The sequence below is a fragment of the Dermacentor silvarum genome, chromosome 4, assembly GCF_013339745.2.
Source record: "Dermacentor silvarum isolate Dsil-2018 chromosome 4, BIME_Dsil_1.4, whole genome shotgun sequence".
Classification (NCBI taxonomy): Eukaryota; Metazoa; Arthropoda; class Arachnida; order Ixodida; family Ixodidae; genus Dermacentor; species Dermacentor silvarum.
Window position 1 is genome coordinate 5,790,122 of NC_051157.2, and position 25,012 is coordinate 5,815,133.

Below are 25,012 nucleotides of genomic sequence, written 5' to 3' on the forward strand. Positions count from 1 at the left end.
GTGCATTGCTCGAATGCTAATCTCATTACATTCAACACTCTTCCTGAGATTAGTTCTGCCGTAATGTTTTCGAACCTCTACACCGACGAGAGGTTTGTTCTACTCGCGGGAGGCTGGCAGTGCACGCAGCCGTGTGGCAGAAACCACGTGGTGTCCGGCCTCCTCGTGCCCCACTCGAGTGCCGAGCAGGATGAAATGGGCGCTCCCCATTTAATGACGGAGAACATAACTGCAACGTAACAAGAACACATGAAGGATTGCTCATTGTGAAAAGTGTGGATGCTCGCCACTATTTAGCTGAACGCGTCATTATAATTATTTGGCCATAAGGACTGCATCGCGCGCACGGCTGAAATGAAGCCGAAAAGATGGGAACATGTGCGTCAGTTTCGTATTTGTTAGCTTCTTGTAAAATATATACTTTAATATTTGTTTATGCATCGATTGTTAATACATCAATATATCGGCGAAACAAGCGTGCTTGTAAAGGTGCGCGATCTTGCACGCTTCATACTCATCCTACGGTGATGCGTTAACAGTCCCGACACTCAGGACGTGATTCATGACGCGACAGTTGCGGTCTTCGGCAGTTCTGTTACCGCTTTCGGGGTGAACTTTGCGTGAATTAGTTACTCCGCAGGAATTAGCGGCAACAGCTTATTGCATGTCACAAGCCTGTTATGAACTCCTCAGATGACGAGCTTCAATAATTTCATTTAAGATGTCTAACTCTTCCACTTAATTTGTCTAATTTTCATAACTATACTTGCCTAGCATTACTATTTTTATCTAACTTAAATTGTGTGCCTATGTAGTAAAAGCAATCCAGAGGAAATGGAAATCGCTTAATTATCCCTGTTTTAATGAATTTCGATAGCATATCCTGTAACAGTCTTTAAACATTTTAAAACTTTTTAAACAATTAAAAGTAGTGCACTGCAGCATCCCGTTCGGTCAATTTGCACTTTAGGTATAACCCTTCACGGTAACAACAATCCATGTAAGCGTTCTCCTCCGTCGCCACCCGGCTGGTGTGTCTCAGAGGAGGTCACTGTCACTGATCTTCGCGGTCACCGCCTGAGAAAGCGGAGCCTCACTGAGGCCAGGTCGTTGGATCGGGCACCCAGGTGTTCTACGCGCTCCAGCAGGCCTTCTTGCCCCTCCTCAGGAAGGATGCGGAACGCGTGTAGCAGGTGGGTCGTGTAAAGGAACATCTCCACAATGGCCAGCGCCTCGCCCGGGCAGCTCCGCTTGCCTGCAAGAGAATGCCCTACAAGTGAGTTTTCCTGTGCAAGCCGGAACGTCAGGAGGGCTCTGGGTCAACTCCCGGTATTCGATAAATTTTTACAGCGAAGCTGTCTATGCCTAAGCGAAACGTCCGCCCGTGCACAAGAGGGCTCTGCGCAGGAACCAGTGCGCATGCGCGAGAAAAAAACCGTGTTGGGGATGAGTTAGGAGCGAGAGGAGAGAGAATGTCTGGGTCTTTCACCTCGGAGTCACACGTTCTGGGGACGTACATACACCCTCGCAGCATCGCTGTGGAATGCACACCCGCCAAGTGTGAGGGAGCAACGGGAGAGCTTTTAGACGTTTATAAACTGCGCGGAAAAAAATAAACGCGGACACAAGAAAGAAAACACGCTCGTGGTGTCGTGTGTGTTTTCTTTCTTGTGTCCTCGTTTTTTTTTTTTCGCGTAGTTTATAAACGTCTGAAAGCTATGAACCAACTAGCCCGCCAGAACGTCCAACGGCAACGGGAGAGGGAACGTTTGGTTCTTTCGCAGCGTCGGTGTGATGTAGTGCAGCCTGCGGGGAGTGCGCACGCGCCAAGTGTGAGGGAGCCAGAGGAGGTTGGTGACGTTGTTCCTCTCTCGCAGCGGTGCGCGCGCGCGCGTCATTCTCTTTCCCGCCTTCGGATTGGCTGCTGCTGGACAGCCGCCCGAAGCTTCCGCCTGGGCAGAGCAGACTCCCCAGCCTGCTCTCAGTGCGGGGCAGACGAAACACTGGAGCACCTCCTATGTTCCTGCCCCGCACTCGACCAACACCGCAACACCATGGTGGCTCAACTCCGCCGCATGGGTCTACCTTCTGCTGCCAGCACGGACCTGCTGCATCCAGCCCGCAACCCCAGCCAGGTATTCAAGGTGGTTATCGGCTACCTTGCGGATACTATGCTGGCTCACCGGGTGTAGGGGCACCCTGCCCGAGACGAGGACGACTGGCCTCTCCCTTCCCCCTTCTCCCACTATATCCTTCTTTCTCCCCCCCCCCCCCCGTTCCCCTCCCCTCAGATGCTGAGCCGTGCTCCCTATAAGGGCTGCAGAAATATGCATCTTTTCCTACCCTGAACCTCTACTACTACTACTTCTCTTTCCGACATCGCAATGGTAGAGCCGCGTGTCGTGTGTTCTCCCAAGGAACAGCTCGCGTACGAAGAATGGTGCCGTGAACAGCGCCAGGAGTCCGCCCGCCGCCGCCATGCTGCCAACGCCAAACCTGTCCGTATCTTCATTGCTCGGCATAAAGGGGCTTGAGAGTGACACATAGCTGTGTAACAGTTTAGAAACACGTTCATATACCCACGCGATAAACCTTAAGATAAATACCGTGGCCACCCCTTTTCAGCTTCGCTGGTCAACCATCTCCACAAGGTGTAAGCGCCGAACATTTTTAAAGGGAAGCTTTATATGTTTAGGCGATATCGTATATGGCTAGGCGAAATGGCCTGTGTACACAAAACTATCAGCATTAGCTCGAGCGTCATCGTCTTCTTCCGCAGCTGGCTCGTTGGCGCCCCCCGGGTTGCGCTCGTGCCACTGGTCCCGCTTTCGTCGTCGTCGTCTTCCACAGCTGGCTGCGTTGCCGCTCATCATTACAGCGTAGAATTTCGCTTCTCTTCTGTCGTCATAATAGGGAGGCAGCGTTTACGGGGGTATGAGCCATTGCTTAAGGGGGTATGAGCCATTCATTGTCTTACGTAACGGCCATATTTAATGTTGAAGCAATTTAATTTCGAAGAACCGCTAGCGACAATGGCGGGCGAATGCTGCTAACCACGCCGCCGAGCAAACTCGAGACATCGAACGCAAGCGACAACGGCGGACTGCGGGCGTCAGTGACGTCGTTCTCTCCGTCGCAGCCGAACGTGGGTGTAACCTTAACACCGCGGTCGGCGTTTCAGCTTTGCTGATTAACCATCTTCACAGAGTGGAAGGGCCGACGAATTTGTTTTTCTTTTTGCCTGTAATCATACAAATATATTTACGCAGCATTGATAGGCACTTTGTAGGCTCCTTGCGTACCTTCAGAATTTTATTTTTGATTAACGTGTCGCAGATGCAAAATCTGTTGAACATATTTGGCTAGGTTGCAGTTAGATTAGTTGCAACGCCATCTGTCCAAGCACGGTGACCTGCATTCTTCCGTTAAAAGGAACAGACAACGCGCTATATGATCTTAAGAGAATGGGTTATAATCCGCCATATATTCATGGTGGACTATATCGTGTAAATATAATCATGGCGGATTATATCTACATCAACGCCTTTACTTGTTGCAAATTGTTAGGGCTGGAGTTGCACATGTATATTTGGGCAAAATATTGCACGAGCTGCCTTTCCTGTACAAGGCTAGTGTGTCGCTTTGTTTATCGTACGAACACAGCAAGAGTGAATGACTACGCAGAACGGTTGAAGTGGGACTGCCATGGTTAGCTTGTATTCAGCGTTCTATCCTAAAGACTGCTGTTTCTCTTAATGCAAAATTTCGTGTATTGAATGGGGATTCCCTGTATCTTAATTTTCAGTAGCTGTTACGCCATGACATGTCTATTTCCTGTGCGACAAATTTAAATTAAACTTCACATTTCAAAGCACTCGATATTCGAAAACTAATGATAAAGTGACCATTTCAACTGGCCGGCGAGGACAAGCGGGTGCTCGCGCCTGCGAGAGAGAAACGATGCTATTCCTAAATAAACGCATCACTGTTTTGTTGATCCAAATATAATCTCACTATCAGTGAAGGAGCAGTCTACCTGACTGGAGCAGTACTTTTTTTATTTGGGGTGTTGCTACGCTGCACTCCGCAACACCCCAACGACCGCCACTTCGCGTCGGCGCCCGGCACCGCACCGGGGCTCAAACGCGAGCAGTATCCGCTTGTTTACACCACCACAGTTCACAGAGGTCAAAAGTCATCATGCCACACCACCACTACTGCAACGATTTCCGCCACTAGAAGAAACGCTACAATAATAAAGCACGGCCGACATGGGCCAGACACCATCAGACATTCAACGCGCCCTAAACGATTCGCTCCCTACGCACGTAGGAGCTGTGCTCGGCAAGGTCGCTGCGCCCGGTCCCGAAGAGAGCCACGATCAGTAACTAGCAGCCGCCGCGCAGACCAGTGCCTCAAAAGTCCCTAAGCGATTATGTCCCTAGGCACCTAGGAGCTCTACGATTGCCATGACAACGTGTTAAGCGGAAGTCGCTCCGCTGTACCTACTAGCAATTGTAAAGACACTTACGGACATAGCAGGTGTTCCTTAATTTACACACCCGCCGTCTCCGGTCACAGTACGAGCACCGAGACGCCTAATAAGGCGTCTCGGTGCTCAGAGTGCTTCAGAGTTTTGGATAGACCCTGCTCTTTTGGAGGTTTTAAACGACCCCTCGAGTTTCTGATGTTTTTTTATGTTACCGCTTTAATTTTCGCTATCTTTACCAAAACGCAGATGGTTTTTCTCCGCTTCTCGGTGCACGGCGCGTGCGAGCGCTTATAATTAAGGAAAACGTAGAAGGCCCCGTTAACGGTCTCACACACCAGATATGAATGGCGGGCGAAATAAGGGCTCAAAGCGCCACGTCAACGTCATCGACAGCTGAGTGGCTGCCAGTATTAGGCGTTCAGGGGCTCGTAGTGTGACCGCAGCGTTACGTTGCTGTCTGCATTATGGAGAAACGCACACTTTGCCCCCAACAGCGGCCTCCTTCGATTCTTGATATGCTTCACCGCTTAAAATTACCGTATTGCGGCGAAGCTGACCATTCTGATTTGAATTGTTATATTTTTGAGATCGAAAGAACGGAAGTCTGCCCCTTAGAAATGTACGGACCCCAACCGGGACCTTTAGTCGGGATCAAATTAGACAAATGATCGAATTAGCCGGAATTAAGGGAAATCTACTGTTTCCGTAGACTCTTATTATCTATCGTTTGTGGCTCTTCTGAGTGTGTTTGTGCGCGCTATGTTTCCCGCCAACGAGGGTCGTCGAGTGTACATCAACAAGAACGTTTGTTAACTGCTAAGAATGGATGTTTCTTTTTGTGCATGTGAGCGTTAGAACTGCTGATGCTATATTTCCTCTATTCATTGTTTCACACTTTTTTTTGTAGCTCATCTACGAATTAAGAGAACAGGAGTAGCCGGCGCCCTCTAAAAGGCACCCACATCTCTTCTAATGCACTTAATGAAAACATTTATAATAATATAAAGACTAATGTTTAGTCCTCTGGCCTCAAGCGGCGTCAATTACGCGCAAAAGAAGAGACAGACCACCTTCGATACGCTTGCCGTCTCACACCCGGCCGTTGCGGAACATACGTCCGGGAAGCAGCGATAGGCGCATAAAAGGCCGCTCACCGAGCGAGAAGGGAATGACGTGCTCGGGCCTCGTGGTGAGCGCCGATCCATCGGCCGGAAGGAATCGGGTCGGGTCGAACTTGGCGGGATCCTTCCACACGTTGGGGTCCATGTGCACGGCCCACAGGTTCGGCATCACCGTGGTCCCCTCGGGGATCAGAAGTCCGTCCACGACCACGTCCTCCGCAGCACTGCTAAAGGGCACTTGTGTGGGTAACACACCTTTCTGATTTGCGGCTTTTGAGCGCCGCAATCGGGGCGAACGATTGCTGCATGGGCTCTGCTCGTCACTAGTGTTGTGATGCAAGCGGCAATCTAGTCATATACAAGTGCGTATGCGCGCTGTTTAACTAGAAAACCTTGCGGAATGACGCTTAGACGCAGCATTTTGATAGCAGCACCCATAGGCAAACAGCCCCCCGTATATAACAATAGTAACCACAAAAGAGGTTCTGCGCGGGGATGTTCTCAAGTGGGTCCCCGCAACGTTGGTCTGCTCTTTTTCCTCATATTTACCCATGGTACGAACCTCGCCTTCAGGCCAAACTCATGCGAAGGGGTAAATGCTCGAGTTGAGAGAGACAGCGTGCGAGGGTGAGCAGATAATCATTGTGGCTACATGCGCGCGCCGTCTTCTCGCACGCTCAGGTCACGAGATCAAGCACGGGGAGGAAAGCGTGCGCCTCGTCCTCTAGCCTGGCCGTGGCTGCACATGGCTGTCCGTGTGGCAGAGCACATACGCGTCCGCGTGCCATTGCATAGTATACTCACAGGTAACCTGCGGTGCATGCAAAGACGGGGGCGAGCCGCAATGGCTGTTGGCTTCAGGGGTGCCTTCTTCCTGCGTGCCTATAGTGTTGGAGGTCGCGTAATCTCAAGTTTCAGAATGAATGAATGAAGGTTTATTTGAAACGGCCCTTCGTCCGCGCCGTTCGCCACTTCGAGACGCGTTGATGTGAGAGGCAGCACGAGTCGTTCGCTCCCCGCTGCATGCTGGCGCTCTTCATAACGCCAGAATTATATCCGCGAGTGTTCGATGGTGGTTTTTACAGCTAAGCTGTTAGCCTCTAATTGCTCGGGTTTTGCTCACAAATCTGTGGGTTGATCCCGGAGACAGTGCAAAGAAGGGGGAAGCGCACAGTGTGCTGCTTCGCCAAGAAGCATCACATGGCTTCATCAGGTTACATCATCACTTGACGAAGACATCATAGCGTGACGTCACGTTTGACGTGATGACGCCATCAGATTACTTCATCAGGCGATATCGTCACGTGGCGATGCCGTCATTCACGTATATTCGAATTACAATCCGAAGCAATCATGTCTGCGCAGCTAGTGTGTAAGTCGTACTTCACGAATTTTCTGACGCAATTTAGTTTGAGAAATTCAATGAGCTTAGTAACGCACTTGCGCTTGGCGGAGGGTCTAGGAGAATTAGGATGTATGCTGCACTACCGCACACGTGTGTGCGCGCGTGACGTACGTGTGCACACAATGTACCTGTCCTTGATGCGCTCTGCTCGGTGAATCTATCGCACCGCGTGTGCTGCGACCGTAATCGACATTGTGGCACACACCGTCCAATATAAAGTCGCAGTTTCGCCCGAAAGGCGAAGTACTGATTGCGATAGCAAATTACTAGACAGCTACACGAAGTAAGGATATTAGTTCTATCATCCGGAGAAACTTGCAAACATTCACTAACTAAATTAACAAGCACGGTGTCACGCACGCACAGGTAAACATGAACACATCTCGCTCGATGACCGCGGAAACTCGCTGTCAAACCGCTGCAGTCAGGAAGCGCGGCTGCAGCAGCGGGCGAATTGACCTTCGTGCTGTCTCGCTTCAACGGAACTAACCGTCGAAGGCACAGCGCATAGGAAGTTACCGGCACTGGGCGTACGTTTTCCACATCGCACATCGCTTTGAAGATGGGGCTGCGTGGGCGCGCACTTTGTGCACGTCGGAGGTCGCTGTCAAGATACGGCGCCTGGGCGACCGGCCATAAGCAGCAGCCGCCGCTGAAGTAGAACGCCCTCCCCCCCCCCCCCCCCCCCTCCCTCGTCTCCCCCCGTGCCTCGCGCGCCACAGAAGACGGCACGCTTCCGGCCCCGTCTTTTTCCCTCGCGCGCGCGTGATTGAGCCGTGATCGTCGGCTGACCCTCACAAGCTTTCACTCGCACATTCAACGTACGGCGCGCGGTGACGACGTTATCGTGTTTAGACTTTGTACGGAACATCACGGCGATGGCGGAAATGCGCTTGGAATGTCCATATAATACATATAACAATAAAAATTCGTCCTCCATTCCACCCTATGAGAGTGTATGTACAGCGAAGCTGCTGCCGACGTTACACAAGCACTTCCACGGCCCCAAGCAACGCATTTCACGCGCGCATGTCGTGTGTGGAAGTGCACCATACATCCTCATTTTTACGGGCCCTCCGCCAAGCTCAATTGTCTTAGTTTGTTTAAAAGTAAACTGCGTCAAAAAATGCGCAAAGTGCGACTTACACACAAGCTGCAGATATGATAGCTTCGAATTGCTATTCGAATATGAGAGAAAACGTAAATATGTTACGCGGAAACTGAAAGACAAAGCCATTTACCAGCTGCCGTTTGAGGTCTGTCTGAGCTTACGGCCGCCAGGAGGTGGTACCGGAAAATCTGTACGATAACACAAAGGGCAGTGCCTTGCTATTTGAGGCTCCAGCCGGTTGCCTAAGGACGAAAACATATCGGAACAAATATTCGGAACTAGATGAGACATGTGTATGCTGCAGTAAAGATCCAGAAACCACTCAGCACATCCTGATGGAATGCGACGGGATACATCCAGCGAGAACCGTACGTAACGTGCAACTCCCAGAAGCGCTTTGGTTTAAAGTGGAAGGAAACAAACAGATCAGCCGTAGAGATCAGCAAGAGACGATTAGAGTACTGGTGAAAAAAAAAACCTGGGAAAAGATGGATACGACCTGATCTCTTAAAATCATAGGCAGCGGTACAAGTGAAATTTTTGAAAAAGAAAAATAATAATGAGAGGTATACAAAAATGCTAGATAAAGAACATGTATAGTATACCTGATTAAATCAAGCAGGCTAGGTGACTTTGTCCCCACCCCGTTTTAAAGGGGATGCCAATAAATCATCATCATCATCAAGTGTTTGCTTTAATGTTTGCTTCGATCGGTCGCCGCACACGCTGTGCGACAGATGCAACGGGCAGAGCGCCTATGCATCAGGGCAGATACATCGTGTGCACACGTACGTCAGGCGCGCGCGCACGTGTGCGGAAGTGCAGCATACGTCTCCATTCTTGCAGGTCACGCCTAGCGCAAGTGCGTTATTGAGCAAATTGTATTTCGGATTGTAACATGAGTATACGAGCAAACATGATTCTGTTACGCGGAAACCCAAACACAAAACTCTCGAGCTGCCGTTTATTTTTGGGTAAGCACAGACCGAATCATCCCGACCAACTAGAAGCAAACAGCTTCTAGCGACCGCGGCTTCTCAGACATATCTCAAATGGCAACTGGAAAAGGGCTTTGTCTTCGAGTTTCCGCGTAACCAAAATATTTTGTCTCGTATAGTTGAATTACAATTCGACGCTATCGTGTCTGCAGCTTGTGTGCAAGTCGTACTTTACAAGTTCTCTGACGCAATTTAGTTTTAAACATTAATTTAGTTCAATAAGGCACTTGCGCTTGGCGGAGGGCGTAGAGGAATGAGCGTGTATTCTGCACTTCCATACACGTGCGCGTGACATATGTCGCTTGTGGTGGTGGTGCTTGTCTAACGTCAGCAACAGCTTCGCTGTACATCGATTTTAGCAGGGGAAATAGAGGCGGATATTTCTGACACACGTGTTTATTCTACGTGACATGACTTTTGTTGCACGCGGCTGGTCTCTGCTGTGCATGATCGGCTTTTATAGCGTAAGCTGTTATGGGCTCATTCCAATAGCTGTTTCGGGTCGCGATGGTGTCCGCCGCCGACACCGCCTCCATGGCCGCCTTCGCCGACGGCGTCCGGCGATCGTAACCGCTATCGCTGGAAATGCGAAAAAAGTACCCGGTTCCCGCCGGGATCGAACGCGCGCCCGCTGCGTGGGAGCCAGATACTCCTACCACTGAGCCACGCAAGCGCTTGCTATCGGGCACCGGAAAAATGCGCTTTTAACGCAGGCGCAGACGATGCGAGCCTCCACCAGTATGGTGGCGCCATCTAGTTAAGGTGCCTGCAAACGTCACAGGCCTGCGCGGCCAGGCATCATCGGGCTCAGTAGACTGCTGTGCAGAGAGCATTACAAGCCGCAGCTCGCCGTCAACGCCGGGCTGGCGGTTCAGATCGTTCTCGTCAAAACAAGGCGAAGGGACTTTTTTCGCGAAGACCCTGGTGTGCGTGGTGCCGAAATTGGAGCTACTCTTGAGCCGCTCCACCAGCTTACGCTGCGACTGTGCTGCGTGTGCCGCGCAGGCCTGTGACTTTTATCGTAGCCAGCTTGGCGCTTGTTTGTAAGCGCTTGTGTTATTTTCATTTAACAGCGAAGCTGTTTAAGCCAGCCGTAAAATGTGCGCGTTTCACGAAAAACCAGCCACGCCGTAGCCATGGCAACCAGCGACGCCGTAGCTGCCTGCCACTGCGTTGCCTAGCAACCACCTCGCGGAGCGTCGCGTGCTATGCTCGGGAGAGAGAAAGAGAAAATGAGAGCGAGAGAGAGAGAGAGAAAATGTCGCAGTTTCGCCCGAAAGGCGAAGCATCAATTGCGATAGCAAAATTAGTAGACAGCTATTCGCAGAAGGGATACTAGTTTTATCGGCTGCATAAACTTGGACACATTCGCTTACTAACTGAATCAACAAGCGTGGTGTGAGCACGCACAAGCAAACATGAATAGATCACACTTAATGACCGCATACAACGACTGTCAGAACGCTGGCAGCAAGCGCAGCCGCCACAGCGAGCGAAGGTTCGTGCAGTATATCGCTTCAACGGAAACTGAGCGGCAAATGCACAGTGCATACAAAGGTCTGAGCCGTGTGGAGATCGCTTTTAAGAGACGATGCGGGCGACCGTCGCAGCCTTACAAAGTACAGGCGCAGTTGTTGGCAGAGTAGAAGCTGCCCCCCTCCCTCCCACGCTGCCTTCCCGCTTTCCTCCTTTCGCGTGGGAGATTTAGTGGCCAGTTCCCCTTGCGCCCAGTTGCAATATACGCATTTGGTGCCGCAGCACAGCGTCGCCCCGCCTCCCTCCCTCCCTCCCTCCCATACCCCCACGGCCTATCGCGCGACGGAAGTCGCGTTTGCTTTCCGCCGTGCGTTTGCTCTCTGTGATAGCGCGCGTCCCCCGCGCGCTTTCACTCGCGCAAACGGCGCGCGGCGACGATTATATCGCCCTTGGACTTTATACGGAACTTCACGGCGACGGCAGAAATCCGCTTGAAGTGTCCATATAATTGCTATCGCAATAAAACAAGTTGTAGCAGTACCAACGAGGCAACGCGCAGAGGTGCTGCCGACGCCAACCGCGCTTCTCCGTTTCCCCGCATTAGCGCCGTGTCCGTGAGTCCGTGACTGCAGCAGGCGCCTCCGACGGCGGCTCCGCCGAGATCCCACCAGCTGCGCGCTACTGCGCATGCGCCGTGACGTCATCCCGGCGTTTCGTCTGCTGCGTGCCGCCCATATAGACTGTACATAGCCTTCGCCCCACTTCACCTACGTGTGCTCGGACTGCAAGTGCTTCGTGAGCCGTTCCGCGATGCCACGGACCACGAGGAAATGCTTTTACACTTCGTACAACTTAGCATCACTTGGCATTACTTCGTATAACTTATCACTTCGTATAGCCATGACCAGCTAGGAACCGATCTGCTCCGCTGTGTCTTTAGCCTTGCGCCACTAATGCAAGCTACCCCGATTTTTTCTTCGTCCTCGTCTAGTTGGAGCTGTTTTTGTCAAACATGGGCTATGCGGAGCTTAACAGAATAGCCTACCGCACGATAGTCGGACAAGAGTATGCTCTGTGCGGATGCACTCACGGTCGCTAGTTTCATATATCTGTGCTCCGCGACATGGCGCTGACCGTCGTGTCGTTCAACGCTGCCGTGACAATATTAAGCTCTTGGAGAGCTGTTATAAAGTTTCTGACCAGCAACACAGGGAAACTAAGCAGGGACCGTATTCTGAAAGGGGTAAGCCATGACTTGTTTATAATCCGTTCCGCCGATTCATCCGCGACTGACGAGCTGGCACACTCACCCCCTGGGTATGCCAAGCGGCGTGGCAGACTTCCAGCGAAGCGTCTCCCAAATGCAGGCCATGACGAGCGGCATGCGCCTGCGGTCGCCCCACGCGGGCGAGCGTCCGCGGCCCACCACGGCGTCGATCTCGCGCTGCAGCGCCGTCTGCAGCGTGTCGGCGCGCGCGGCCACGTTGAGCAGCTGCCAGTGCAGGAACAGCGTGGAGGCCGCCGTGCCGCCCAGCAGCAGGTCAGTCACGTTGCCCACCAGGCAGGTCACTGCACGCATGTCGATAAGGGTTTGCCCTGTCTCAAAAGGAGCCGCATTTCTCAATGCCGCGCCAAAGTGCGCCAGACGACCACTTAAACGGTGCTAAAATTAGCGCGCTCTATACGTGGGTGCACTGTGGCGCGTCGTTAGATGTACAGGCGGAGGAACATCGATAGCCGCGCACTGATAACACATTAATGCGAGTAGTAACACCGCATCTTGACCACGCCGCAGGGCACCCGTGCTTTTACAACGAAGCTGTTAATGTGACACCCCGACTAGCTTGTTCGGTATAGATAAGATGGCGCCTCCTGTGCGCCCAGCCATTTCTTGCCTCCAGAACCGCTGACGTACCGTCAGTAGCGGTTCGATTCCCTATTGCTGTGGGTGTGTTCCGATTAGGGTGGAACGCAAGATATCACAGTTTCGCCATACGGGCAGATTGCGATAGCAACATGTTAGAATATTACACGAAGTGTAATACTCGTAGCTGTAGTATGAATTGAAGTAAACGTACGCTGATTGAGTAAAAGCGGGCTGTTGTGCTAGGGGTCCTCTGTTTGAATACGCCATAGGACAACTTCAGTTATGTTTATTAATTAAAGCAAACGTCTTTCTTATCGACTTTGCCACCACTTTTCCGTATCGGGTATGTTTCAAAGTTCTTTACTGGGCTGATCGATCCCTGAGGTTGTGCACAGCCGCGCCAATAAATTTACATCATTTTCCGGTTTCAGCTTTGTTATTGTTTGCAGCTTTTAATATTTAAGCCTGAGAAGATTTAAGATAAAAGGCATGCGCTGTCAGTGTTTCGTTTCATGACATTTGTTTGTGGGCTGCCATTCACAATATTCCGAGGAATAATTTTGTCAGGAATGGTATGAGCTGCCCCTAATTATGCATTGAACAACAAACGCAACCTAAATATGTTCACTCTAACAAATACACACCATCAAACGGTGGCACCATTCATTTAATAAAGCGAATAGCTTTGAAGAAGCGTCGGTGCTTTTTTCACAGTTTTGAAAGCAAGGCCCTCTTTGGACACTTCACGCAGGATTGGCGTCCATGGGATTTGGGTATCATCCTGGCTCTTGGTCAAGAAACGGCCCTTTCGCGACTCCAGATAGCCGTAGCGAATCGCAAAATGGGTTAAAATGTAGGTTTCAATGAGACAAGGAACGATATTTGGTCGAAGAGTAGCTAAAATCACCTGTACGGGCGTATTTAGCGCCAATATAGTTGAATATTGGCCACGTTTCACCGCAGACTCCGGGATGAGCCCACTTGATTTCTTGGTTAAAGAAAGAATAAAGACGCGTCAGCCAAAGTCGGCGCGCAAGAAGACAAGGTGGATGTACTATCGACCAAGAAAGCTTACGGACCATGGGATCTCATAAAACGCTAAATGTCCGAGCAACCTTTAAAAGTAGCCAGTAAAACCGTACATCACAATGTTGTTCGAATGTACCAGTAGAGGCTGGGAATGGGAATACCAGGCTGCGTTTTGAGGCTGTGGAGATATTCAGCTTTTTGTCAGATCCCTTGATCCGTAAACTTTTTTGGTCGATAGTACATGCGCGTAGAAAAAAGGACACGAATGAAAAAAAGGTGAAATCTTGCACTAGGCCGCGCAAGAAACAGCGAAGCTGACCGATTGATTGCGTCTCTTGGTTGTAGCTAGGTTGAACTTGGCTCCGTCGAGGTTTAAACTTGGTTGTAGCTAGGCCTATACTCGGTACGTCATCTGTCCTAGTACTGGAAAGGCTGCGGTAGCACTGGAAAGGAGCGCCGCGCCATCACGCCACCGCCGCGCTATCACCGCCGCCACAGCTGGTATGACGCCATGCTCCCCCGCACCGTCGCGCTACCGCCGCGCACCTTTCCAGTACTACCGCAGCCTTTCCAATAATAGCACAGATGACGTACACGAGTATAGGCCTAGATAGGCCTAGCTACAACCAAGTTTAAACCTCGCCTATAGCCAAGTCCAACCTAGCTACAACCAGGAGACGCAATCAATCGTCCAGCTTCGCTGTGTCTTGAGGCTCGGCCCAGTGCAAGCTTTCGCCTTTTTATTGCGATAGCAATTATATGGACACTTCAACCGGATTTCTGCTGTCGGCGTCGCCGTCGCCGTTGCCGTCGCCGTGAGGTTCCCTATAGATAAAATCTTCGCCGCGCGCCGTATGCCCGAGCGGAAGCGTGCGGGGACGCGCGCTATCACGGAGAGCGAACGCACTCAATCTCCCACGCGCAAGCAAGGAAGCAGGAAGCCAGCGCCGGAGGGAGAGGGGGGGGGGCGCACTTCTACTCTGCCAACAACCGCGCTCGTCGCTCGCTCGCACCGTCGCTTATCTCCACACGGCTCTGACCTTTATGCGCCGTGCATTCGCCGCTCAGTTTCCGTTGAAGCGATAGACCGCACGTACCTTCGCCCGTTGCTGCGGCGTATGCGCTCGCTGCCAGCGTTTTGACAGTCGTTGTCTCCAGTCATTCAATGTGATCTATTCATGTTTGTTTGTGCGCGCTCACACCACGCTTGTTCATTCAGTTAGTAATAGTCGGGCCACATTTTCCAACGCACGCTACACATGCAATGCTGCCCGGATCGGCAGTGCAGCGCTACAGGTGTGTCCCTTCGCACGCGCTGCCCACGGGCAGCGCTTCTCATCAACACCACCGTTTCACACGCGCCTTCTCGTGGTCATCGAGTCTCTCTTCATGTCGGTCTACTTACGCCGCAGCACACCTGCTTACTTAATCAGCTCATGCTTACTACAATTCATATTGCTACCAAAGCCGCTCACCTTACTTCGTATGAAATTGCTGTGTTGCTATCGCATTCATTGCTTCGCCCTTAGGGCGAAACTGTGACATTTTTTTTTCTCCTGGCTCAGCGCGCCGCGGAGAGAACATTGGCGGGGGTCGGGAAGGGAGGGAGCTGGCGAGGAGGAGACCGCGTGCACATGTGCCGTACCGCCCTCCTGGGTGTTGCCGCCCTCCTGGTTTCCATGGCTACGGCGCGCGGCAGTTTCTTGATACGAACCACACATTACAGCTGGCTTAAACAGCTTCGCTGTTAAAAACGCGCCATGAATAAAAGAAATGGAGGGTCTGGAAAGGAATGGAATGTCTGAGAATGAAAGAAAGAAAATAATGCAAATAATGCAGAAATGTGATGCAGTTTTGCAGCATTGCATCATCTTTAATGCCCAAATTTTAGTACATATGAATAAATTTACCATCTACGTCGACCTTCTCTTCTATCGCGTCGACTTTGGTTGACAGACCTTTCTTTTGTTTTCTTTCGCATTGCAAATCCCATGGACCACGAGGCTTTGCTATAAAATGAGGGCGGCATAATGGAACGAACACGCGAACACAGCGAACACACCTTTTAATAACGTAGAGACATTAGCGAGAAAGGCTATACTTACATAGAGGAGCGAATACGGCAGTAGCAAGGTGAAAGCTAGAAGGCAGTATCATGCAATAAAATATGTTCGTTCAGAAAAAAAGCTAGGCCGAAACTCTCTTAAAAGGAAGCTCGGCCCCAACTCCGACACTGCCCATTCAAATGCATGTAAAATGCAGAAATGCATTTCTGAGATAACCCCTGCCTGATTTTAATGAAATTTGTGGCATTTGAGAGAGAAAGTTAAATTCTAGTGACTCTTGGAAGCGGAATATTGATTTATGGCCTGAAATTGTTTACAAGCATGTTTATACAGGGTGTCCCAGCTAAAAGTAGCCAATGTCGAGCCCCCAGAAGGACATTGTTTGCATGCCTTTTTTCGAGACTCACTCGCGTGCCCTGCAAGGTACACTGGTAGCGAAGGCTCCATAGAGGCCCATTGGTCCTAAAAATGGTGGCTCATGCACCCAGCGCCCCTGGATGCTGGGGGCATGCTTACATATGCGTGACGGTGAATAAGGTCACGCTTACGTATGCTTTGGCGCGAATTATAAACCAATATTTTTATAGAATCCGCATTTTCGAGCCCGTATTGAAGGTTGCTGCATTTCAGTGCGAGCGAACCTTTGCCAGTCAAATTTATTATTTATTTATTTATTAATACTGTAAGCCTTGACAGACTCTTACAGGAGTGGGAACAAAAAATAAAAAGTACAGATTGCAAAGAATACACAAAGAAGGAAAAAAAAAAAAAAAAACTTAAACAGTACAGACTAACCGGAAAGGGTACACATTAGACACTGAGTTCGGAATAAGAACAGTGATCAGCATACACATGAAAAGCATACACTCCGTGAGCAGCGCTTCTTTTTTTCTACAACGGCGCAACTTGTTGATTATGAAATTTTTCAATCTTGACAGAAAATGGGTTAATAGATTCTGAGGACACAATGTCGCGTGGCAGCTTATTCCATAATTCCATGACTAACGGAAAGAAGGAATACTTGAATGTATTACAGCGGGAGATAAATGGCCTGATACTCTTGTCGTGGTTTGTTCTGGCTGAGCGCTGGTATGGTGTTTTTAGGTACTCGTGTTTGCTTATGTTAATGATAAAGAAGGTAAAGAAACTTTAAAGCAGCAACGCGTCGGCGAATCGCCAAAGTTTGAATGTTTGCCCTGTTGCGTAGTGCGGTTATGCTGACGTCACGTGAGTACTGCGAATACACAAACCGAAAAACTTTATTTTGAATTCCCTCCAGTTGATTAAGAAGGTAGATTTGGTGCGGATTCCAGATAATAGTGTCGTATTCAAGGATTGGCCTTACAAGGGCCTTATAACTTGCTAGCCTAGCTTTGGAAGGTGCCAGTGCAAGTTTCCTGCGAAGGTATCCCAGCTGTCTATATGCTTTTGTGCACGTCTTTTTAATGTGAACATCCCATTTTAATGTGTTTGTGATGGTAACACCCAAGTATTTCACTGTATCGGCTTCTGTTACATGTAATCCCATTAGATGATACGCAAATTTTAAGGGTACCTTTTTTTCGAGTTATACACATAGATGAAGTTTTTGCTACGTTAATTTCCATACCTCATTCTTGATACCATCTGGAAATGTTTGTTAAGGAAGAATTAAGTCGTATCTGGTCGTTAACCGTGTGTACTGTAGTGTAGATGACGCAGTCATCTGCAAATAGCCTTACTGTTACATCAGGTTCAACATGAGAATGAATGTCGCTAACAAATATTAGGAAAAGTATTGGACCGAGCACAGACCCTTGTGGAACACCGGAGTAGACATCTAACTCTTCAGATTCAGTGTCATTTAGTTTACCATACTGACTGCGGTTTGAGAGATAGGCGGCTATCCAGTGCACTACGTTAGCGTTAATTCCGATATTCTTAAGCCGGTGCTCGAGTTCCTGCTAGTTATGTCTTGTTTATGCGTTTATGTGCAATCGTGAACCCAATGAAAGTGACTGGCAAAGAAGGCAACATAGAAAGGCAGCAACACTTAGAAGGCAGCAACACATAGAAGGCAGCAACTTGGCCGGAAACACTTGGCCACTGTGGCCGGAAACCGAAACAAGGCCTGCAAGGTCGCGCTGCCAATGCGCCACACACTCATAAACAGGGGGCGCAACAAGAGCGGTGAAAAAACTAATTTGACATAATATTTTGATAAAATTACTTACCTTTTCATAAAACAAGCTTCTAAAATATATATTGCTTTTCTGTCCATGCATAGTATTGCAATTTGTAGTTTTATATTATTTTATATGAGTGTTGCGGGCTTTCTTTAAAGGCAATTACAAGAAGCTCCGTCAATGGTACTTAGTTGCAAACACTTCAGTCGGGCTTTCCTAAATGTGATCTGCAACTTTCGTACTGGCACTTTCTTGGTGAAGCCAATATTAACGCCGTTAAGGTCCCCGTGTCGCAGAAAATCAGGTGTCGGCTTCGGCGTAAGCGCCGGCATCCGTGGCGGAGAAAAGCATCCCGAACCACTGCGACCGCGCAGGCCGTCCGCGTGGCGCAGTGTTAGTCAACAAAAATTGAATGTCTCACAAAAAAATTGCCCGCCAATCCACCCTGTGAAGGTGGTTGGAAAGCGAAGCTTTTTACGCCACCCTCACGGTGACTGCGGCGCACTTGATATTTCACACACTACAACGTAACTTTAACCACGGCCTTTATTATTATTTACTTGACAACAACAATGTTCACTACTGCTTTATGATCGGTGTGATATACACTACTAGATTACCCCATAGTGGGGTAGTCTAGAAAATGAACCGAAGCAGTTACTAGGCTGGAAGGGTTTCGAATGACGTCAACCCTCTTTCAAGCAGCTGCATAAGCTTTGCAACAGCTGCAATCTAATCTTACGGACCGCGCCGAGCCTGTTTCCGTTGTTTGCCCGCAGCCCTTATCATCCATCATGTTGGCTCATCACTTTGAAGCTTGTTTTTGTGGTTTTTCTTGCGAAAACGAGTGCTTAGTTGTACGCTGAATGCCTGAATTCAAGTAAGCTATACTGCTATACTTGCAATTGTTAGCGGTTCGTCGGAATCGTTTTTTGATTACAACGACGGACACGACAGAACCCTTGGCTGGTAAGGGCACAAAGCTTCGCTTTAAGATGTTTAACCTTGCACTCGGCCGCGCAACGCTTGAAACAACGAAGCTGGGCGATCGTAGCATTTTCCGGAAGTGCGCACGAACTTTTCATCTTATTACTCATGATGATGATAATTTCTTTTCGCGCGTCTCAGACTTACGGCCGTCACTGCGCGTTGCATAGCGCAGCTTGCAACACCGACACCGCGTTCCAATTCCGACACTGCGTTCCACCGCGTTGCAATGCCGACGAAGCGCTCCAGCAGAACCCCTCCGTGAATGCGTGTCTCTCTCTCTTTCTCGCTCTCATTTTCTCTCTCTCTCTCCCGAGCATAGCGCACAAAGCCTCTTCTTCACCTCGCAGAGCATTGGCACGAGCGCGTGCGAGCGCTCCAGCTGTGGACGATGAAGACGACGCTCAAACCCAATCATATGGCTCGCATAAATGTATGTTCTGCAAGCATGGCTCTAAATAAAAGAAAAAAAGAAAAAGGCTGTATAGCCTAGTGGTTACGACGCTCCCCTTGGGACCGTGGGTACGCAGGTTCTAATACTGCCTCGGCAAGAAAGTTTGTTTCCTTTCATTGCTGATGATGATAGTTTCTTGACCCCAACCGCAAATTACGGCTCACACGAACCACAATTACGGCTTAAACAGCTTCGCTGCTAAAAATCCGCTTCCAGCAATCACTAAATTGAACCTTTTCTTTTAAATGCAACAAACCTCATCAAATTTGGTGCAGTGGTTAGCGAGAAACACGATTTCTCCTTTCCCATGTATTTAGATAGGAGGCCCCGAGCTAAAGGGAATTATCGTGGATCGGAGCATTCTATAGTGGCCCCTTTTTTATTTGCACGTTTGCGAGCTAAACGTTTTTGTCTCTTCCGTTAGATTCCTTCCTGGCTGTACTGGCACATGACGTAGAAGCAAGGCTCCCCTAATTTGGTCGAGTCATGCTTGCAGTCCTAGAGCAGGAGCAGCTGGGGAGAGCGTCACCCAGGTGTCCAATTATTGCACCAATGAGCGCGCGCCTCGGCGCCAGTTGCGTGCCAGTTGCGTGGTAGCTGCGCCTATAGCGCGTGTAGGGGGCGGAGCTTCGGAATTTTTCGCGCGTGATGCGGCCTTCTTGCCCAGAGCCAGGATCCCCAAGTTATTGTACGGTCACGTGACTCACCTTAAATGAACCTTCACTACATAGATAATAATCATCATCATCAGCCTATATTCATGTCCACTGCAGGACGAAGGCCTCTCCCTGCGATCTCCAGTTACCCTGTCTTGTGCTAGCTGACTCCAAATTGCGCCTGCAAATTTCCTAACTTTATCCCCCCACTTAGTTTTCTGCCGTCCTCGACTGCTTTTCCCTTCTCTTGGTATCCATTCTGCAACTCTAATGGTCCACCGGTTATCCATCCTACGCATTACGTGGCCTGCCCAGCTTCATTTTGTAGCTACATTACGCCAATTTTTCGCCTCTTCGCCGTCGCGAAGAGGCGAAAAATTTTGTCACAGTGCGGCCACTTTGAGCCGTGGCCGCACTGTGACGTCAAACCACGGCCTTCGATTCTCCAGCAACTCGGCTCGTCGCGGTCGTCGCGCGGCCACCGCTCCTACAGGCGCCCGTCCGCCGTTGCCTGGCAACCGCCGCAGCTGGCTAAAGCCCCTATATATAAAAAGTAGCGTCACGCTTTGAAGAATGCCGCCGCCTCCTCGCACACCCATTCCGAGGCCGACGCCGCGTCGGTATTGGCCTAATGGCATCACGTGGACCGTCGAGCCCCCGGGCGCTGGCTGCGTTTGTTTACGATCACGCTCCATCGCCATTTTCGCCCGAGAAGCGTCTACCGACTGGCGAGGAGCACGACGATAGCGACGAACACAGTCGGCGATCATCGAATCTGATCAGCGGTGAAAGATAAACAAGTGCACGTGTTTCAAGCGGTGTAGGCGGCGCAACGGTCGAAAAAGGAGCGCGAAAGAGAGGAGAAACGAGGAGGAGGGAAGGCGGAGGAGGAGAGTGTCGCTACTTTTTATATATAGGGGTTTTACAGCTGGCGCGCTCGCCGCGCCCTCTGTATGACGTGACACCCCGCGGTCCGCAGCTGTGATAACCGGAAGTATAGAAGGGGAGAGCTCGCGTCGCCGCCGCCATAGTTGAGGCCACAGTATGGATGGTGAGAAGTCGGCGAGCCTGAAGGAGGCCAGGGATCGCCGTAGAAAGAAGAGGAGACAGTGCACCGAAGAGACTCAAGAGGAGCGTGCCGAACGGTTGGCCAAACGCCGTGAAAGCGATGCCGCTAGACGGGCTCGCTTAGCCTCTAACGATGAATCTACAGCGCCGACCTCTGATGATGAATGCTGCTCGAGTTCTGTGTCACTGAAGGCAGCCCGCCTTGCAAGACGTGCTGAAACTTTGAAGAAACGTCGTGCCCAAAAGACCCAAGAGGAGCGTACCGAACATGTCTAATTATAAGCGAAGCCTAAGCGCAGCCGGGGGTCTGTAGCTATCGCTACTCGACTAGGTTTAACCAGAGCTAAACCACAGCCATTTTTTTTTTCATCTTGATGTCAACTAGAATATCGGCTATCCCCATTTGCTCTCTGATCTACACCGCTCTCTTCCTGTCTCTTAATGCTAGGCCTAACATTTTTCGTTCCATCGCTCTTTGTGCGGTCCTTAATTTGTTCTCGAGCTTCTTTGTTAACCTTCAAGTTTCTGCCCCATATGTTAGCACCCATAGAATGCAATGATTGTACACTTTTCTTTTCAACAACAGCGGTAAGCTCCCAGTCAGGATTTGGTAGTGCCTGCTGTATGCACTCCAACCCAATTTTATTCTCCTGTTAATTTCTTTCCCCTGATCAGGGTCCCCTGTGAGTAATTTGCCTAGATAAACATACTTGTTTACAGACTCTCATGGCTGACTAGCGATCCCGAATTTTTGTTCCCTTGCCAGGCTATTGAACATTATCTTTGTCTTCTGCATATTCATCTTCAACCCCACTCTTACACTTTCTCGATTAAGGTCGTCAATCACTTGTTGTAATTCGTCTCCATTGTTGCTGAATAGGACGATGCCATCTGCAAACTGAAGGTTGCTGAGATATTCGCCGTTGATCCTCACTCCTAAGCCTTCCCAGTCTGAGAGCTTGAATACTTCTTCTAAGCATGCAGTGAATAGCATTGGAGAGATTGTGTCTCCTTGCCTTACCCTTTTCTTGATAGGTAACTGGCAATTTTTTTTTGTGGAGAACCAAGGTAACTGTGGAATCCTTGTAGATATTTGCCAAGATATTCACGTATGCCTCCTGTACTTCTTGATTACGCAATGCCTCCATGACTGCTGGTATCTCTACTGAATCAAATGCCTTTTCATAATCTATGAAAGCCACGTAGAGAGGTTGATTGTACTCCGCAGATTTCTCGATTACCTGATTGATCACATCGATATGATCCATTGTAGAATATCCCTTCCTGAAGCCAGCCTGTTCTCTTGGTTGTTTGGTGATAACATAGATAGTACAGATTGGCTATTTTCAAACTCCTAATAGCTTATCACTTCACACTCCTCATAAAACTAAGAAATTGAGCTTTATTTTAAGTTCCATTAATTGTCCGATAATATAGAATTTATTGGGTGTAGTTCAAGATTTTGGCATTACTTTGCCGGACAATTGATGTTTTAAGGTGAACTGATCAATTGAAATTGACCTTGCGTGACCTTGCTGACTGCTTCGATCCTATATAATTCTTCGCATTAAATGCACAGAAGCGCCGTCAGGCCGACGGGCGGGTAAGTTGGTGTTCCATAATGTTGACAGAAGCGACGTGGATGAAACGTTATGTTTCATCAGCCCTAGAATACTTAATGCATGGTGCTCTGTGCAAGCTGCTGTATCAGTTGGAGGGTTTCTTTTGCGCACTATACTTTATGCATTTGCAAATGTTATCATATTTACATTGAAACGAGCATGCAGCATAAATTCATCAACTCATCAGTAGTTTGAAACGTTGAACGAATGTGTCTTACTTGTAAGGCTATTGTCCACGCAGGCTGCTCGCTTCTGCGCTTCTCTAAGATATATGTCGATGAATGAGCGATGGCGGCTGCCATTCTGTGTCTTCTGAGCAATGGCAACTTGATCTCTGTAATAGATTGCAGAAAACAACGAATCACTGCAAATGCAGAAATTTGCGTCATTGCAAATGAACGCGCACGCTCAAAGGAATTTTACCTGTTTTAAAAATTGCGCCCTTTGAAAAGGGTATTGTGCCTGAAGGAATTGCATTGTTAAAGGTGTCAATCGCATACTACACCCATGATGACACAAAATTTTAGGCGAAACACTACTGCGGCCAACCTCTTTCTTTTTGAGTGAATGAATTCATTATCCCGTTTACACACAGAAGAGAAGCGGAAGAAAGACCGTGTAAGACCTGACGAAGGCTTCTCTGCTCCTACAACAATTTGCCACTCAGGTTGTATGCAGCACACAAATCACATCGAAGTGCCAGAGGTAGAGCGAGTGTCGCGATACGGAACACTTACAAAAAAAAAAATAGAGAGAGAGAGAGAAACGCGTGTAGAAAGATCCTACTTCTAGAATACACGCAAGTACACTTTGGGACATGGTACCACAGTAACTGCAAAAATTCGTTAAACCTGCTCTCTCTATCATGGACGTAATATTAACGACATAGTTACGTCCCTCAACCAAGAAAAAACAATTAAGAATTTTCACTGCAGTCGTAAACGTTTATCATAAAGATGTTCAAAAAAATGTCACAGTTTCGCCCTAAGGGCGAAGCAATGAATGCGATAGCAACACAGCAATGTCATACGATGTAAGGTGAGCGGCTTTGGTAGCAATATGAATTGTAGTAACCATGAGCTGATTAAGTAAGCAGGTGTGCTGCGGCGTAAGTAGACCGACATGAAGAGAGACTCGATGACCACGAGAAGGCGCGTGTGAAACGGTGGTGTTGATGAGAAGCGCTTCCCGTGGGCAGCGCGCGTGCGAAGGGACACACCTGTAGCGCTGCACGGCCGATCCGGGCAGCATTACATGTGTAGCGTGCGTTGGAAAATGTGGCCCGACTATTACTAACTGAATGAACAAGCGTGGTGTGAGCGCGCACAAACATGAATAGATCACACTGAATGAGTGCAGACAACGACTGTCAAAACGCTGGCAGCAAGCAGCGGGCGAAGGTACGTGCGGTCTATCGCTTCAACGGAAACTGAGCGTGCATAAAGGTCAGAGCCGGGTGGAGATAAGAGACGGTGCGGCGAGCGACGAGCGCGGTTGCTGGCAGAGGAAAAGTGCGCCCCCCCCCCCCCCCCCCCCCCGCTCCCTCCGGCGCTGGCTGCCCGCTTCCTTGCTTGCGCGTGGGAGAGATAAGAGACCGTGCGGTCGAGCGACGAGCGCGGTTGTTGGCACAGTAGAAGTGCCCCCCCCCCCCCCCCCCCCCCCGCTCCCTCCGGCGCTCGCTTCCCGCTTCGTTGCTTGCGCGTGGGAGATTGAGTGCGTTCGCTCTCCGTGATAGCGCGCGTCCCCGCACGCTTCCGCTCGGGCATACGGCGCGCGGTGAAGATTTTATCTATACGGAACCTCACGGCGACGGCGACGGCGACGCCGACAGCAGAAATCCGGTTGAAGTGTCCATATAATTGCTATCGCAATAAAAGTCACAGGCCTGCGCGGCACGCGCAGCACAGTCACAGCGTAAGCTGGTGGAGCGGCGCAAGAGCAGCTCCAATTTGGGCACCACGCACAACACGGTCTTCGCGGCAGTCTGTTCGCCTCGTTATGACGAGAACGATCTGAACTGTCCGCCCGGCGTTTGCAGGCACCTTAACTAGATGGCGCCACCACACCGGCGGAGGCTCGGCAGCTCGGGAGCACACTGATTGCGTGCCTCGTCTGAATCGCATATCGTCGTCTGCGCCTGCGGACACTGCGTTTGCAGGCATCTTACCTAGATGACACCACCACACTGGCGGGGCTCGAGTCGTCTCCCCCTGAGTGCTTGCATTAAGGTTATTTTCCGCGACCCGATAGCAAGCGCTTGCGTGGTTCAGTGGTAGAGTATCCGGCTCCCACGCAGCGGGCGCGAGCTCAATCCCGGCGGGAATCCGGTACTTTTTTCGCGTTTCCTGCGATAGTGGTTACGCGGCGGGATCCGCCGACGGCGGCATTATGGCGGCCCGAAACGGCTATTGGAATGAGCCCATAGCAGCTCACGCTGTAAAAGATGTTGCACATCCGCCGCCAGGGCCATGAGTGCCGCTGGCTAACACTCTGAA

General features: G+C 50.0%; 1 protein-coding gene across 1 annotated transcript in view; it reads right to left on the reverse strand.

Moving 5' to 3' along the window:
• Positions 1-407: 407 nt before the first annotated feature.
• The window catches only part of LOC119448055 (cytochrome P450 2C31), a 28,173-nt gene continuing 3,568 nt past the window's right edge, over positions 408-25,012 (reverse strand). The window contains exons 3-6 of the mRNA XM_049665126.1: positions 22,736-22,851; positions 11,914-12,172; positions 5,647-5,837; positions 408-1,255 (exon numbers count right to left, since the gene is read on the reverse strand). Of these exons, the coding sequence (XP_049521083.1) occupies positions 1,071-1,255; positions 5,647-5,837; positions 11,914-12,172; positions 22,736-22,851 (751 nt within the window). The 3' untranslated portion in view covers positions 408-1,070. The remainder of the gene's footprint in view (positions 1,256-5,646; positions 5,838-11,913; positions 12,173-22,735; positions 22,852-25,012) is intronic.